Consider the following 13,826-nt stretch of genomic DNA (forward strand, 5'->3'; position numbering starts at 1 on the left):
TTTTTGCCACATTATATATTAGAATATTACTTAAATTTTCATCGTTTAATACATAATTCCATTAGTTTTTCTTTACAGTTTGGATGACTTAAGTACTGCAATCTACAATGCAAACATTTGTCCAATAATGAATTTAAGAATTTAAGTGCCTAAACTTTTTGACTGGTACTGTAAATAAAAAGTTAAATAAAAACTTCTGAACTTTTGAGCAGATGTGAAAATGCTAAATACCAGTAAATACTACTAATATCACATCACCAGACTCTGTAAAAAGAGTAAAAAAGGGAAGGATGTTGGGGCCAAAATTGGTAAATTAATGAATGTGTTTAAAAATTTAATGCATGACATTTTCCAGATGACTTGCATGTGTTAACATGCACAGTACTAGTTATAATTATTGTTACCTCTGGAAAAAAAATCCATGGAATATAAATCCCTTATATTCTGATTACCATATGCCAGGCATTCCCTCTCTTCCCTTTTTTACGGTTCTTGTTTTGCACTTCTAATCACAGCGAGGGGCTGAATTGATTCTCCGCAGCACTTGAGGGTCTCGGAGTCTCAGAGAGAAGTCGAATATTATTGCACTCATCATTCACTTGTTATACAATTATGAGATAATAAATATTTTCCAAAAAAAAACAGAGCCTCACACACAGAGCTAATGAACTGGAGTAAATTAGAAAGGAGAATTAGCCTTCTCCCTCGGGCGGGGCGTGCCCAGACCTCCTGTGATGGATGTGTGTAGACTTCAGAAGCAGTTATAATAATATTAATAATATTAATAATAATAATAATAATAGGAGACTGGGTTGTGTAATAAGAGCTTTTATTATGAGGGTTATGGATCTGATGGGTCTGGTTCCTCCTCTCTCTCAGACCTTTTCAGGAAACTGGAACTCGGAGAGAGCGGTGCGGCACGAGCTGCAGTACACTGTCGTGGCTCGATATCTGCGCTTCATACCCCTCGAGTGGAGCGAGGAGGGGAGGACTGGTCTGAGGGTGGAGGTCTACGGCTGTGCTTACTGTGAGTATCTGATGAAATCTCAAATAAGAAACATTTAAAAGACAATTAAAAAGAAATGGTACAGTGGTACAAATAATACAAAGAAAACGAGTTCATAATTATATTCATGTTTTAAGAGTTCAAAAATCAATATTTGGTGGAATAACCGTGGTTTTTAATCACAGTATTCATGCATCTTGGCATCATGTTCTCCTCCACCAGTCTTGCCCACTGCTTTTGGATAACTTTTGGATTTCAATTCAAGCAGTTCAGTTTGGTTTGATGGCTTGTGATCATCCATCTTCTTCTTGATTATATTCCAGAGGTTTTCAATTTGGTAAAACCAAAGAAACTCATCATTTTTAGTGGTCTCTTATTTTTTTTCCAGAGCTGTATATGAGTGTTTCACCACTATGCTAGTGTAAGCAACCTTACCGAAGCTCAGTGATTACCTGTTCAGCAGACAAATAATAAGCTTACCTATGTTAATGGCTGCAGCACACTATATGCATACGGTTGTGTTCTATACCTGGCAGCCCTGAGTGTGGAAATAGGACTGGGTGGAATGAGCAGTGATGGGCTTTAGGTTCAGAGGCCACAATCCACACATATTACTGTGATGTACCACACAGTTCTAATAAGAAAATACTGGCTGTAGCTCTGCTGACAAGAGCTGCCAGTGCTTAGACTCAGCATGTTTCTACAGAAACAACAGAAAATATCATTTTTAATGGTCATTTAATCATCAAAATATCTTAAGCTATACAATTCAATTTCTACATTTTACAAAGCTTCTTTTAAATTATTTTCATATGGATGTCGTATTTTTCAGGGGCGGATGTGATCAGTTTCGATGGGCAGGGTGTGATCCCCTATCGCTTCCGACACAAGAAGATGAAGATCCTGAAGGATGTTATCTCCCTGAGGTTTAAAACCAGTAAAGGAGACGGGGTTCTGATACACGGGGAGGGGCAGCAGGGAGACTACATCACCCTGGAGCTCCGCAGAGCCAAGCTAGTGCTACAGATCAACCTAGGTATCTACAACCCCAACCTCAACTTAATACTCTCAAATACATTTCCTATAAATATATATTGACAAATAAAATTTGACGTAGTCATCCAGGCTATGAAGGAACACATAAGGAATCATGTAGTTACTTAAAAGTGTGACGCATTTAGGTGCTCTTATTTGGGGTTCTGTTAACTTGCTGTTATAAACTCTTGCTCTTCTTTTCCGGGGATGATCCTGATGAGTGCCAGTTTCACCATCATAATGGTTTTGATGGTCGTTGCATTGACTGCACTTGAGGATACTTTTAAAATTCTTGAAGTTCTTCTTAATGCTGATTAAATAATTATGGTTGCACATTGCGAAGCAATACAACACCTAAGCAACCACCTAGCAACTGCTTAGCAACATTATAGCAACCACCTAGCAACACCTTATCAACCACCTAGCAACTGCTTAACAACACCATAGCAACCACCTAGCAACGACCACTTAACAGCTGCCTAGCAACATCATAGCCACCACCACAGACACCATAGCAACACCTTAGCAACCACCTTAGCAACCACCTAGCAACCCAATGGGTACCAGAGCCACACCTTACCAACCGCCTAGCAACACCATAGCAACTACCATAGCGAATGCCGGAAGCCATTTTAGCTGCACAACCATGCACGTGTCTAGTTCCATATGTTTTTCTTTGTAGTTTGGATGACTTTAGTATTAAGCTAAGATGTTGGCATCAAGTAGTTGAGCAGTCTAAAGCTCTGCTACTATGATCAGGAGATTGTTTGTTTGAATCCCAGTTATGCAGCTTGCCATCAGCTGCCGGAGCCCTGAGAAAGCACAATTGTCTTTGCTCTCTCAGGGTAGGTAGATGGTGCTTTTTCCCCTCATCACTCCTAGAGTGATGTAGATAAGCTGATGTATCGGAACCAAGTCGCTGCGCTTTCCTCCAAGTGTGCTGTGATGCTACTTGGTAGTTAGAAAAGAGACGATGGTTGACTTCACATGTGTCGGAAGAGGCATGTGTTAGTTTTCACCCTCCTTGTGTTGTGACATCACTTGTGATGGGCGATATATGGCTGAGTAGCTGCTGAGTGGACGTGGCAATTGGCTTATGCACAGGAAATTTGGCAGTGTTAAATCAACACTATTAGTGTTAAATTAACACTGAGAATGTAAAGTTTAACACCAATAAGTGTTGATTTAACACTAACAGTGTTGATTTAACACTGCCAAATTTCCTGTGTAGCTAAATTGGGAAAAAATAGGAGAAAATTAGAAATAAATAAAAAAAATTATCTACAATGCTGAACATTATAAAATTAAAATAATGAAATAGTTTCTTTTTTTTCACATTCAGGAAGCAACCAGTACGGTTCCATCCAGGGTCACACGTCAGTGTCCAGCGGCAGTCTTCTGGATGACGATCACTGGCACTCGGTGCTGATTGAGAGATACCGGCGCAGTGTGAACTTCACCCTGGACCAACAGACCCAGAGCTTCCGCACCAACGGCGAGTTCGGCCATCTGGACCTGGATTACGAGGTCAGAACGCGTCTCATGTCCTGCGCTGGTGTTCAGTAGACTGGTGGAGTGCATTATTAGGATTGTCGGGATCGCCGGATTCCCAGCGGCAGTATATTTCACGGTTCCGCAGTGATTCTTCGTTGTTAGTGGTGACTTTTGAGGGTGCGTCGGCATTATTATTCATTTATGAGAGAGCAGGAAGGGAATCTTTGGACAGATTTTTAAATTAGCCTCCAGCTTTCTTCATGCAGCCCTGCTTCCTGTCCCATGAGTCAGCTTCTGCAGGGTCCAGGCCACGAATACATGAATACAAGCACGGGTTATTGCTGAAATATAATAATGGAGCCCATTCCTTCCATCCCTCTCTCTCTCTCTCCTCCGCTCCCTGTGGGTTGCTCAACTGCTTTCTGTTTAATTATACCTCCCTGATGAAAGAAAATCAGCAAAAAGAATTAAATAAAGGAAGAAATATCTGTTAATTAGGGTATATTGCACTATTATTCGCACTGATAATAAAAAAACGCTTCACCGATAATAAAGCTGCACTAAAAACCACCAATTAGATTGGACTGATTGGAACTGAAGTAAATGAAGTCTGTTTTATGCAAAATTGGATATTTACGAACATTACTCAACTATTTAGAGTTACATGTACACTATATGTTGAACTTGAGATCTTGAGTAGAATCAACTAATAACAACTAAGTTTCTTTCTATTGGCTTCTGGCACAACCTAAGGTGAACTTGGAGGTCATATATTATGATTAACTGCCTCAATATGTTTCTGTGCTGGCTGTGTGCTATTCAAAGTATTTCAAATCTATATTTTACTTAAACTAAACCAAAACAAAGACTGAATATGAATCGATTTTATTCACCAGACCCTATAATTCCATATAACTCAAAACTTCCATTCATTTAAAGATGCATTATGTAGGACCTGAGAGCGAGCGTGTGAAATGGCTACAGCAGTCTAATTTCAAAACACCACAGAGAGTAGTCTGCTCCGCCCTCCCCTCCCCAGCCACGAAATGCATTTGGGTTGCCAAATTCAGCAGGCTGAATCTACACAACGTTAAGGCTAGTAGGAGAGGCGGAGATCTTAAGAGTACGAGCGAGAGGAGAGGAGAAATACAGCAATTCTAAACTCTTTTAAAACCCATTTCTAGAGTTATATTGACTGTATGTTACACGAGGGAGAGCTAAAGGTCCGCGGTGTGCCGCGAAAGTACCTGACTGAATTAGCTAGCCAGTTAGCAGTTCTGGGTCAGTCTTGTCGTCTTTTTGAGCTCTAAGTCTCCACCGTTCGAACTCACTGCCAATATTCACTCTTGTTATATTCCTGCTTTGGTCACTGAGCATTTTTGAGACATGCTGAGGCTTTTTAAGCTGTGTAGCAGCTGAGGTTTAACTAAACCAGCTCTGCTAGCTAAGCTCCTTTGCTGGAGCGCCGAAGTTAGTGTTGGGGAACGAGCAGCAGGAGGAGACAGAGGACAAAACAAACACAAAACCCGGCACGGCCTGCACATTTAAAATAGGAACCTACTGCTGAATCCGTGCTGAGAAGAGCTGCCAGTGCTTTCACTCAACATGTTTCCTTAATATCTGATGATACATCCTGATCATTTTATCATTTACTACTGAAAATTAGTTACATAGTGGTCCTTTAACTCACAATTTAGGCATAGTAACTAAAAGTACGTTTTTAATGTTAAGTTAAGAAAATTCCTAGGGCATGCGCTGATGTGTGGGCTACGGCGTAGGTTTGACGATAAAGTATAAATTGGGCTTATGAATGTTCTTAAAATTATGTTAATTTCTGAAAAAAAAAGTTAAGAAGTTACTAATCTAGTTCCTAAGATAATAGAATTCTGATCTACTCGTAAATGGCTTTCTAAAGTCTTTTTTCCCAGTCCCCGCCCAAAAAACAGCTGATGCCCCAGTTCCCAAAGTTCCTTTTCAAAAAAAGTGCAGACGTGCTGGATCTGCACTTGGAAAAAGTTGATTTATATATGAAAAAAGGTTTATTTTTTAAAAAAGTTATTTCATCCCATAAACTACATCCAGCACCAACAAAAATAAAATCCACAGCTTTAGTTGTCCTTTCATTCAGTTATAAGCACTAATGTATGTATAGTGTAATATATTTTAATCTATGATTGTGCTATATTTGAATCTAGTTTTATATAATTTATATATCTTAATCTCTGGATTAAGACCAAAATTGGTATTTTTGCAGTTGTTTGTAAATCGGTAAGATCATACTTAATTGGGAAACGCACATCAGAAAAACAATCTGGGGTCTATATAGCAAATCAATTCTAAAATATTGAATAGTTTTTTTATTTCTATTGCATTGGTAGCCTGTGTGTAATATTTTATATGTCATATTGACCAATTTATTTCATAAATTATCCCTAAAAAGTAAAAAACAACGTGATTAAAAAGTGTTCTAAACCACATTAAATTAGTAAAAATTAGCTGTTAATTTGCCTCAATGGCTCTAGTACAGGGGTGTCCAAACTACGGTCCGCAGGCCATTTGCGGCCCGTTTCCTTTTTTGGATCGGCCCGCGAGGTATTTTAGAAATAGAATGAAAGTTGGCCCGCTGTTAAGCAGGTTTTTATAATGTGAGATTCAAAGTTTAAACGCTAGGTGTCAGAAACAGGCCAAAGAGTCTAAAAGCGGAGAGAGTGCGCATTTCTAGCGCAGAAAAACGGGCCAAAGAGTCTAAAAGCGGAGAGAGTGCGCATTTCTAGCGCAGAAAAACGGGCCAAAGTGTCTAAAAGCGGCGAGAGTGAAGTTTTAGCGCAGAAAAACGAGCCAAAGAGTCTAAAAGCAGAGAGGGTGAAGTTTTAGCACAGAAAAACTGGCCAAAGAGTCTAAAAGCGGAGAGGGTGCACAGTTGTAGCGCAGAAAAACGGGCCAAAGAGTCTAAAAGCGGAGAGAGTGTGCATTTCTAGCGCAGAAAAACGGGCCAAAGCGTCTAAAAGCAGAGAGGGTAAAGTTTTAGCACAGAAAAACTGGCCAAAGAGTCTAAAAGGGGAGAGGCTGCGCAGTTTTAGCGCAGAAAAACGGGCCAAAGAGTCTAAAAGTTGCCGTAATTAAGGAGTTTAATACTAAGAGACATCATAAAATGAAACATCAATTTGAAAAATCTTAGTTTACACAACACTGTCAAAGATAGATAAATATAGTAAGTCAAGTAAAATGGTGTGTGAATGAAATAATAAGGAAAAAGTATTATTTAAAGTGGTATATTTCATTATTTGTTTTATTACAGAGTCTGTGGCCCGTGACTTCAAATATATTTCTCCTTCTGACCTCCAACAAAAAAAGTTTGGACACCACGGCTCTAGTATTACAGTTTTTCCAGTGTATTGGGCACCTGGGGGCCAAGCAACAGTTATATTAGTTTATAAACTTGTTCACTGGCTGGTTTAAGGTCTATTCTGATGGTTAAAAAGCTCTGAAATTGTGTTTTTTGCCACCAAACATTAAAACATTTCCGAACTACAGAGTGCATTGGTTCTTTACAGATATCTGTTCATCTTTTTTTGATCATCAGATCAGTTTTGGAGGGATGCCTCTATCTGCCAAGCCCATCTCCGGAGGCCCGCAGAACTTCGTGGGTTGCATGGAGGGCATCCTCTACAACGGAGACAACATCACCAACCTGGTCCGCAGGAGGAAACTGGACACGTCCACCTTCGTGAGTGACTAATTTGCATCTCTATTTTTACCAGAGTGCTGCAGGGCATATAGTGTGGAGGCTGCTGGAGGGGATTATCTGCTGTGTGTGTATGTAATATATGATGCAGTATATGCCTCAGTATATGCCAGGCTAATTTCTGAATTGCTGCACAGGATGGATTTTCCATTTCTCCATTAAAGGAGAACTCTGGTGTAAAATTGACTTTTGTTTTAGTAAAACATGATAAAATATACAGGGGTTGGACAATAAAACTGAAACACCTGGTTTTAGACCACAATAATTGATTGTGGTGACGGACAGTTCTGGTGGAAACAGGAGAGTTGAGGTGCACATTGAATTCTGCATGATTTGATCAGCCGTGGTTTTATGTTTTTTGGATACAATCCGGGTTAGCACCCGAACATCCCTTTCAGACAGCTTCCTCTTACAGCGTCCACAGTTAATCCTGTTGGATGTGATTGGTCCTTCTTGGTGGTATGCTGACATTACCCTGGATACCGTGGCTCTTGATACATCACAAAGACTTGCTGTCTTGGTCACAGATGCACCAGCAGGACGTGCACCAACAATTTATCCTCTTCTGAACTCTAGTATGTCGCCCATAATGTTGTGTGCATTGCAATATTTAGAGCAGAACTGTGCTCTTACCCTGCTAATTGAACCTTCACACTCTTACTGCTCTTACTGGTGCAATAATGTACAATTAATGACGATTGGCCACCAGGCTGCTCCAATTTAGCATGAATGAAACCTCCCACACTAAAATGACAGGTGTTTCAGTTTCTTTATCCAACCCCTGTACTTACCTGTCTTAAATAGCACACCTCCATTCATTCACAGCTTTCTGAGATCCAGTAATTTTGTGCTTTCTGCCCAGTACATATTTTGCCCCAATAAATCACTTTATACACCTCTATATACACGCTCAATGTAGCTCCACACCTCCTTGCTCCTTCAGCTCAGAGCGCCGCCATCACTGTACTGATAATACCATGGAGCTCGACCATGGTGGAAAAAGCGATTTATTGGGGCAAAATATGCCCCGATACGGTCGTTATACAGAGTGCTGGGCAAAAAACACAAAATTACTGTATCCCAGAAAGCTGCGAAAGAGCGGAGGTGGGCTATTCATCAAGGGTAAGTATTTTTCATCATGTTTTAGTACAATAAAAGTCCATTTTACACCGGAGTTCTCCTTTAAGATCACTGTTCCTTAAGGCATAGATGCTTTAGGACATATCAAATACTTTAGAAAAAGCTTTTAAACTGTCTTAATATGTTATCTGTGCTGTGTATAACTATTTGCAGAGCTCTTTAGGCTTTGGAACTTTTAGTTTTAACCAAACAAAGTAAGTTTTTTTTTACGTTTATATCATTTATTTTCCCTTATTTTCCCTCATTAGTTTTCTCTACCCTGTTCTTAAACCTGTAGAGTGTGTACTGTACTGTACATGTAACCACTGTCCTCCCCTTAACTGTAATGAAGCTAGAATACATGTAAATGCCTTCTCCTAGATTCTTACGTATCCCATGCTGTTGTAACCCAATGAGTTATTTGACACCCTCTCTGTACCCTGTATTACCTCTTTGTGTTGTCACGATACATTTCCTCAGTCTACACCAGCTTTTAAGCTGGACTAACATCTCAAGTTCATTTTTATCTAATTTACCCACCCAAGAATCATTGCACTGCACTGTACACTGTAGTAGACATTCTCAATTAAACCTAATTATATAAAAAAATAAAAAATAAAAGAAAGTTTTGTTGCTGTTTCCTAAGAGTCTATGAAGTGCTAAGATAGTTGTAAAGGATTTTGGGGAAAAAAATCCACCCTCAGCTCAAATAAAAAAAAATCTAAAAAATGGGAGCAGTAGTTTGGAAGGGGCACTGGGTGATGTATGGGTTTAGAGGCGGGACAAAAGGTATATATATGATTGGGCTAAGCAGTGTGCCCCTTTTGAGAAGTTGTGGTTTATGCAAAACCAGCCGCAGAACTTACTGTTCTATATTTTACTGCATTTGGTTAATCATTTATAATTCATAATCAGAGTAAAAATTGATTGACATTTAATTATTACAAAATATTTTTACATATTCTCCTGAGTTTCAGTCAAATATTTCTTTTTCAATCATATATTTTAACTTTAAAATCAACAATATTTTTCACCCCTTTTGCCCACACCATTAAATATCATTGAAGTTCAGGAATATGTCTACGTAGATGGAAGTGGTGTCTGGAAGTGAGGTGTGTTCAGTTAAATATCTAGTGTGTTTTTTTTTTTCTTGGCAGCAGAAAACACAGTTGCACCACTGACTGATTAAAACCGTGACAACAGTCAACAGTCAACCATTGCACTATAGATGGCTAAAATAGAGCACATATTGTTAAAATCTCATCTCGGTCTTGTGAACCCAATATATAACCCAATAATTTCTCCTCATCTGAGTTTAATAGAGTTATTTCTAGTTCTCATCATATTAATCAACACCTGGTTTGGTAAATTACTGGTAAATGTGGTAAATCAGGTGAGCTGCTGATGGAACTGAACATATTATACACATGCTGGCTGAGTAGCATCCAGCAGAAATCTGGAGAAACTACACTTTTTTCTATGTTTTACTGTATGTATGTTTATTTGCATCTGTTCAAATCATATGTGGTGCTTTTTTTTTTTAGGTAAAAACATTCATATTGCTGAGATAAATGGATAAGTGTAATTTGCTTTGGTGCCTAAAACTTTTGCACAGTACTGTATATATATAAAAATAAGTCAGAAAATTTTAATTTAAACGTTAAAGTTTATTCAGACCCATTATCTTATTAATTATGGTTTAATAATCCTAATTTAATTCCACTGTCCTGTGTGTCTCCTGTCTCAGCGTAATCTGACCTTCTCCTGCTCGGCTCCTGAGACCTACCCGGCCTTCTTCAACTCCACCAGCACCCTGCAGCTGCCGGGGCACAGCGACGCGGACACGGTGTCGGTCAGCCTGCACTTCCGCACGTGGAGCCCCAGCGGCCTGCTGCTGTTCACCCCGCTGATGCCCGGCGGCGTGGAGCTCAGCCTGGTGGAGGGGAAGGTGGTGGTGCACATCTACATCTCACAGGGGAAGAACACACGCGTGGATATCTCCTCAGGTAACACCACACACAGATACTCTACACCACCCTCTGAGAGGAGCGCTTTACACCAAGGTGACCTCACCTTAGAAATCACCAGGGCTGGATTACACTGTTTAAAGTTGTACTAAAGTTGTTAAAGTTACACTATGATTGGGAGTTTGCTGGTTGGAATCCCAGTCATGCAGCTTGTCGTCTGCTGCTGGAGCCCTAAAAGTGCACAATTGGTCTTGCTCTCTCTCGGTGGGTACAGTAGATGGCGCTCTTTCCCCTCATCACTCCTAGGGTGATGTGGATCAGCACGAGGCATCTGTGAGCAGATGTATCAGAACCAAGTCGCTGAAAAAAATTAACCACTTCTGTTTCTGAATCAGTTTGCTCTGCTCACTGTTTATCAGCATATGTTTGAGTGAAATAAACATGTTGTTTTATTCTATAAACTACAGACACCATTTCTCCCAAATTCCAAATAAAAATATTGCCATTTAGAGCATTTATTTGCAGAAAATGAGAAATGACAACATTTCTGAAATAAGAAAAAAGATGCAGAGCTTATGTGAAGAAAACAAGTTCATATTTATAATGTTTTAAGAGTTCAGAAATCAATATTTGGTGGAATAACCCTGTTTTTAATCACAGTTTTTTTATGCATCTTGGCATCATATTCTTCTCCACCAGTCTTACACACTGCTTTTGGATAACTTTATGTCTTTACTCCTGGTGTAAAATTCAAGCAGTTCAGCTTAAAGGTTTGATGGCTTGTGATCATTCATCTTCCTTGATTTTATTCCAGAGTTTTCAATTTGGTAAAATCAAAGAAACTCATCATTTTTAAGTGGTCTCTTATTTTTTTCCAGAGCTGTGTGTATATATAGACATACAGGAACACACGTGAAACTTTTTGTAAAGAATTTGCTGAACAATAGTTGCTGCTTTGTAGAAGATAACTGGTAACTCAATTCGACCTGTTTTTCTTCCCAGGTTCTGGTCTTAATGATGGGCAGTGGCACAGTGTTCATTTCCTGGCTCTGGAGAGCTTCGCCATGCTGACCATCAACGGTGATGAGATGTCCTCAGTGAGAGCCACCCTGCCCATGCAGATCCGCACAGTGGGAGAATACTACTTTGGAGGTAAACTAAATAAAAGAACCATAAGAAAAAAAAAATACTGAAAGCCCTTTTTTCGGTTTTGACAGCAGATGTACTGTTTTACTGTTTTTTTCTTTAGGGGTGTGCTAAACAGTATTGTATCATACGCAATAATATTGGAAATATATTTTTTACATAGTAAAAAGCACCTCCAAAAAAGCAGATATTATTATATTATTATATTATATTATTATTTAAGGGAACAGTAATGTTATTTTATTCTTTCATTCTTTATTCTGTTCATTGTTGAGTTAAAAGCTGAATTTGCGCTTTGCAGTGCGTTCGTGTGTGTGTGTGTGTGTGTGTGTGTAAGGACTGGGGATGCAGCTGCGTAGCTAAGACTGTTGATTGTTGTCACAGTTTTAATCAGTCAGTGGAGCTCCTGTATTTCCTGCCGCCAAGATAAAAACACACCAGAAATTTACCTGGACACACCTCAATTCCAGACCAACACACCCATCAGTGTAGATTAATTCCTCTAAACTCTGACGCTATTTTAACAGCACGGGCGCAAAACGTGCAGATAGACTGTTGAGGGGGTGTAAGATAGCAAAGAGCATCGTGAGACACTCTATAATTGTAACCAATCAATTTCTGGATTCTGTGAATCATTACACCTCAAGTTTTTTGTTCCTGGGTTTGTAGGCTACTTTCCTCGGACGGACCTTTCCCCATCACAGCGCTCCTTCCAGGGCTGCATGCAGCTCATCCACTTGGACGGAGAGCCGGTGGACCTGCACGCTGTGGAGCAGGGCAAGATGGGAAGCTTCGAGAACGTCAGCTTGGACATGTGTGCCGTCATAGACAGGTACTGCTAATACATACTGTAATACATGCACTTATAGTATGGGGACACATGCTTATTCATTGTTTCTTTTAAAATTAAGGGTATTAAAAAGAGTTTATCCTGCTTTTGTTGGAGTAACTGCCTCTACGGTGCCTAAAAAGGCTTTCTACTACATTATTAATATATTGTAGCATTGCTGTGAGGAACTGATTGCATTTATTCACAAGAGCTAGAGCTGTTTTTTAGTCTTTCCCAGAGAGTCCTATTGAATTGGCCGTACTCTCTACAGCTCTACAGGGACTAGAAAAGCTCTATGTGTGCATTTGCACATCAGTTTTTGCAATTTTATTTGTGTATGATTGCTTGTTAATACCTTTATATACTGTATTCTTATTAGTCAATTATATAATACAGTTAATTATAACACAATATCTGGGATACTATGTCCAGATATATAAATGACAAATCTGTACTCTATAAAAAGGCTCTCAGAGGCTGGTTTTGGGTAGTGTACCTCCTGGTGAGAGATCATTGACAGCCCACTTAACTGCCCATCACAATGTGTATATATATATATATATATATATATAGATAGATAGATAGATAGATAGTCGCTGTCCAATGAAAAATACTTAAACTTTACAGGATAGAGTAATAGAGTTACTGTACTCTATACTATACTCAGTAACTTTACAGGAGAGAGAAAAAACCTTGTAAAGTCAATTAAAAAAATGTTTATTCCAGGGAATTTTGAAGAGTTTCTATTGGTCCGTTCATCAAGAAATTTTGACACAGTGTAAGGAACAGTTTTTTCTGTTCAAATTATGTAGTAAACTACAAATCGACAAAAATGGAGATAAGTCTTTTTCATAGGACAGCGATGATATACATTATGTGTCAAATGCGTAGCATGGAAAAACTGCCTCAAACAGACTCTTAGTAATAGAGTAACTAGCGTGGTAATCTTCTAGCTATCTCTGCCTGTCATGTGACTGTACGACACCAAACCAAACAACTAGTTTGACTTAAAGATGTACTTCTTATCATCTTGTTAATTGCTGAACTATCTATCTTTTTTTTTAAATAATTTTTACTTTGCAATATGGAAAAAAAAAGATTTTGTGCAGTACCTCTGCAGACCACTGGGGGCTGTGGCCCACATGTTAAAAAAACACTACTTTACAACACACTCAAAGACATTTTGCTTATTTTAAAGGCTATCAAAAAGCCACCATCATCTACGTTTGCAGTAGTGCAGACATCCCAAGATTGGTTTCAGGGAGGTCAACCCTCCCCCCAACATCACAATTGCACAACATCAAAAACATTTGATATCATATTACAATAATTATTAATATTGCCTCCGCCATGATCTGCTTTCTCTCACTCACTGAACAAATCCCGTCCGGGAGGGGGGAAAACACTGCCCGCCCACGCTAAAAACTGATTGGCTGTCTCACAGACTCTTTGCAGAGAACAGGCCAATCAGAACCCTCTCTATTT

The 13,826-nt window shown here is 39.2% G+C and overlaps 1 protein-coding gene across 1 annotated transcript in view; it reads left to right on the plus strand.

Annotated features, from left to right (window-relative positions):
• cntnap2b (contactin associated protein 2b) overlaps positions 1-13,826 on the plus strand; it is a 96,026-nt gene that overhangs the window by 55,259 nt on the left and 26,941 nt on the right. The window contains exons 4-10 of the mRNA XM_022678712.2: positions 880-1,027; positions 1,839-2,042; positions 3,384-3,568; positions 7,119-7,262; positions 10,147-10,405; positions 11,369-11,518; positions 12,182-12,344. Of these exons, the coding sequence (XP_022534433.2) occupies positions 880-1,027; positions 1,839-2,042; positions 3,384-3,568; positions 7,119-7,262; positions 10,147-10,405; positions 11,369-11,518; positions 12,182-12,344 (1,253 nt within the window). The remainder of the gene's footprint in view (positions 1-879; positions 1,028-1,838; positions 2,043-3,383; positions 3,569-7,118; positions 7,263-10,146; positions 10,406-11,368; positions 11,519-12,181; positions 12,345-13,826) is intronic.

The sequence above is a fragment of the Astyanax mexicanus genome, chromosome 4 (genome assembly GCF_023375975.1).
Source record: "Astyanax mexicanus isolate ESR-SI-001 chromosome 4, AstMex3_surface, whole genome shotgun sequence".
In the NCBI taxonomy this organism is placed as follows: Eukaryota; Metazoa; Chordata; class Actinopteri; order Characiformes; family Acestrorhamphidae; genus Astyanax; species Astyanax mexicanus.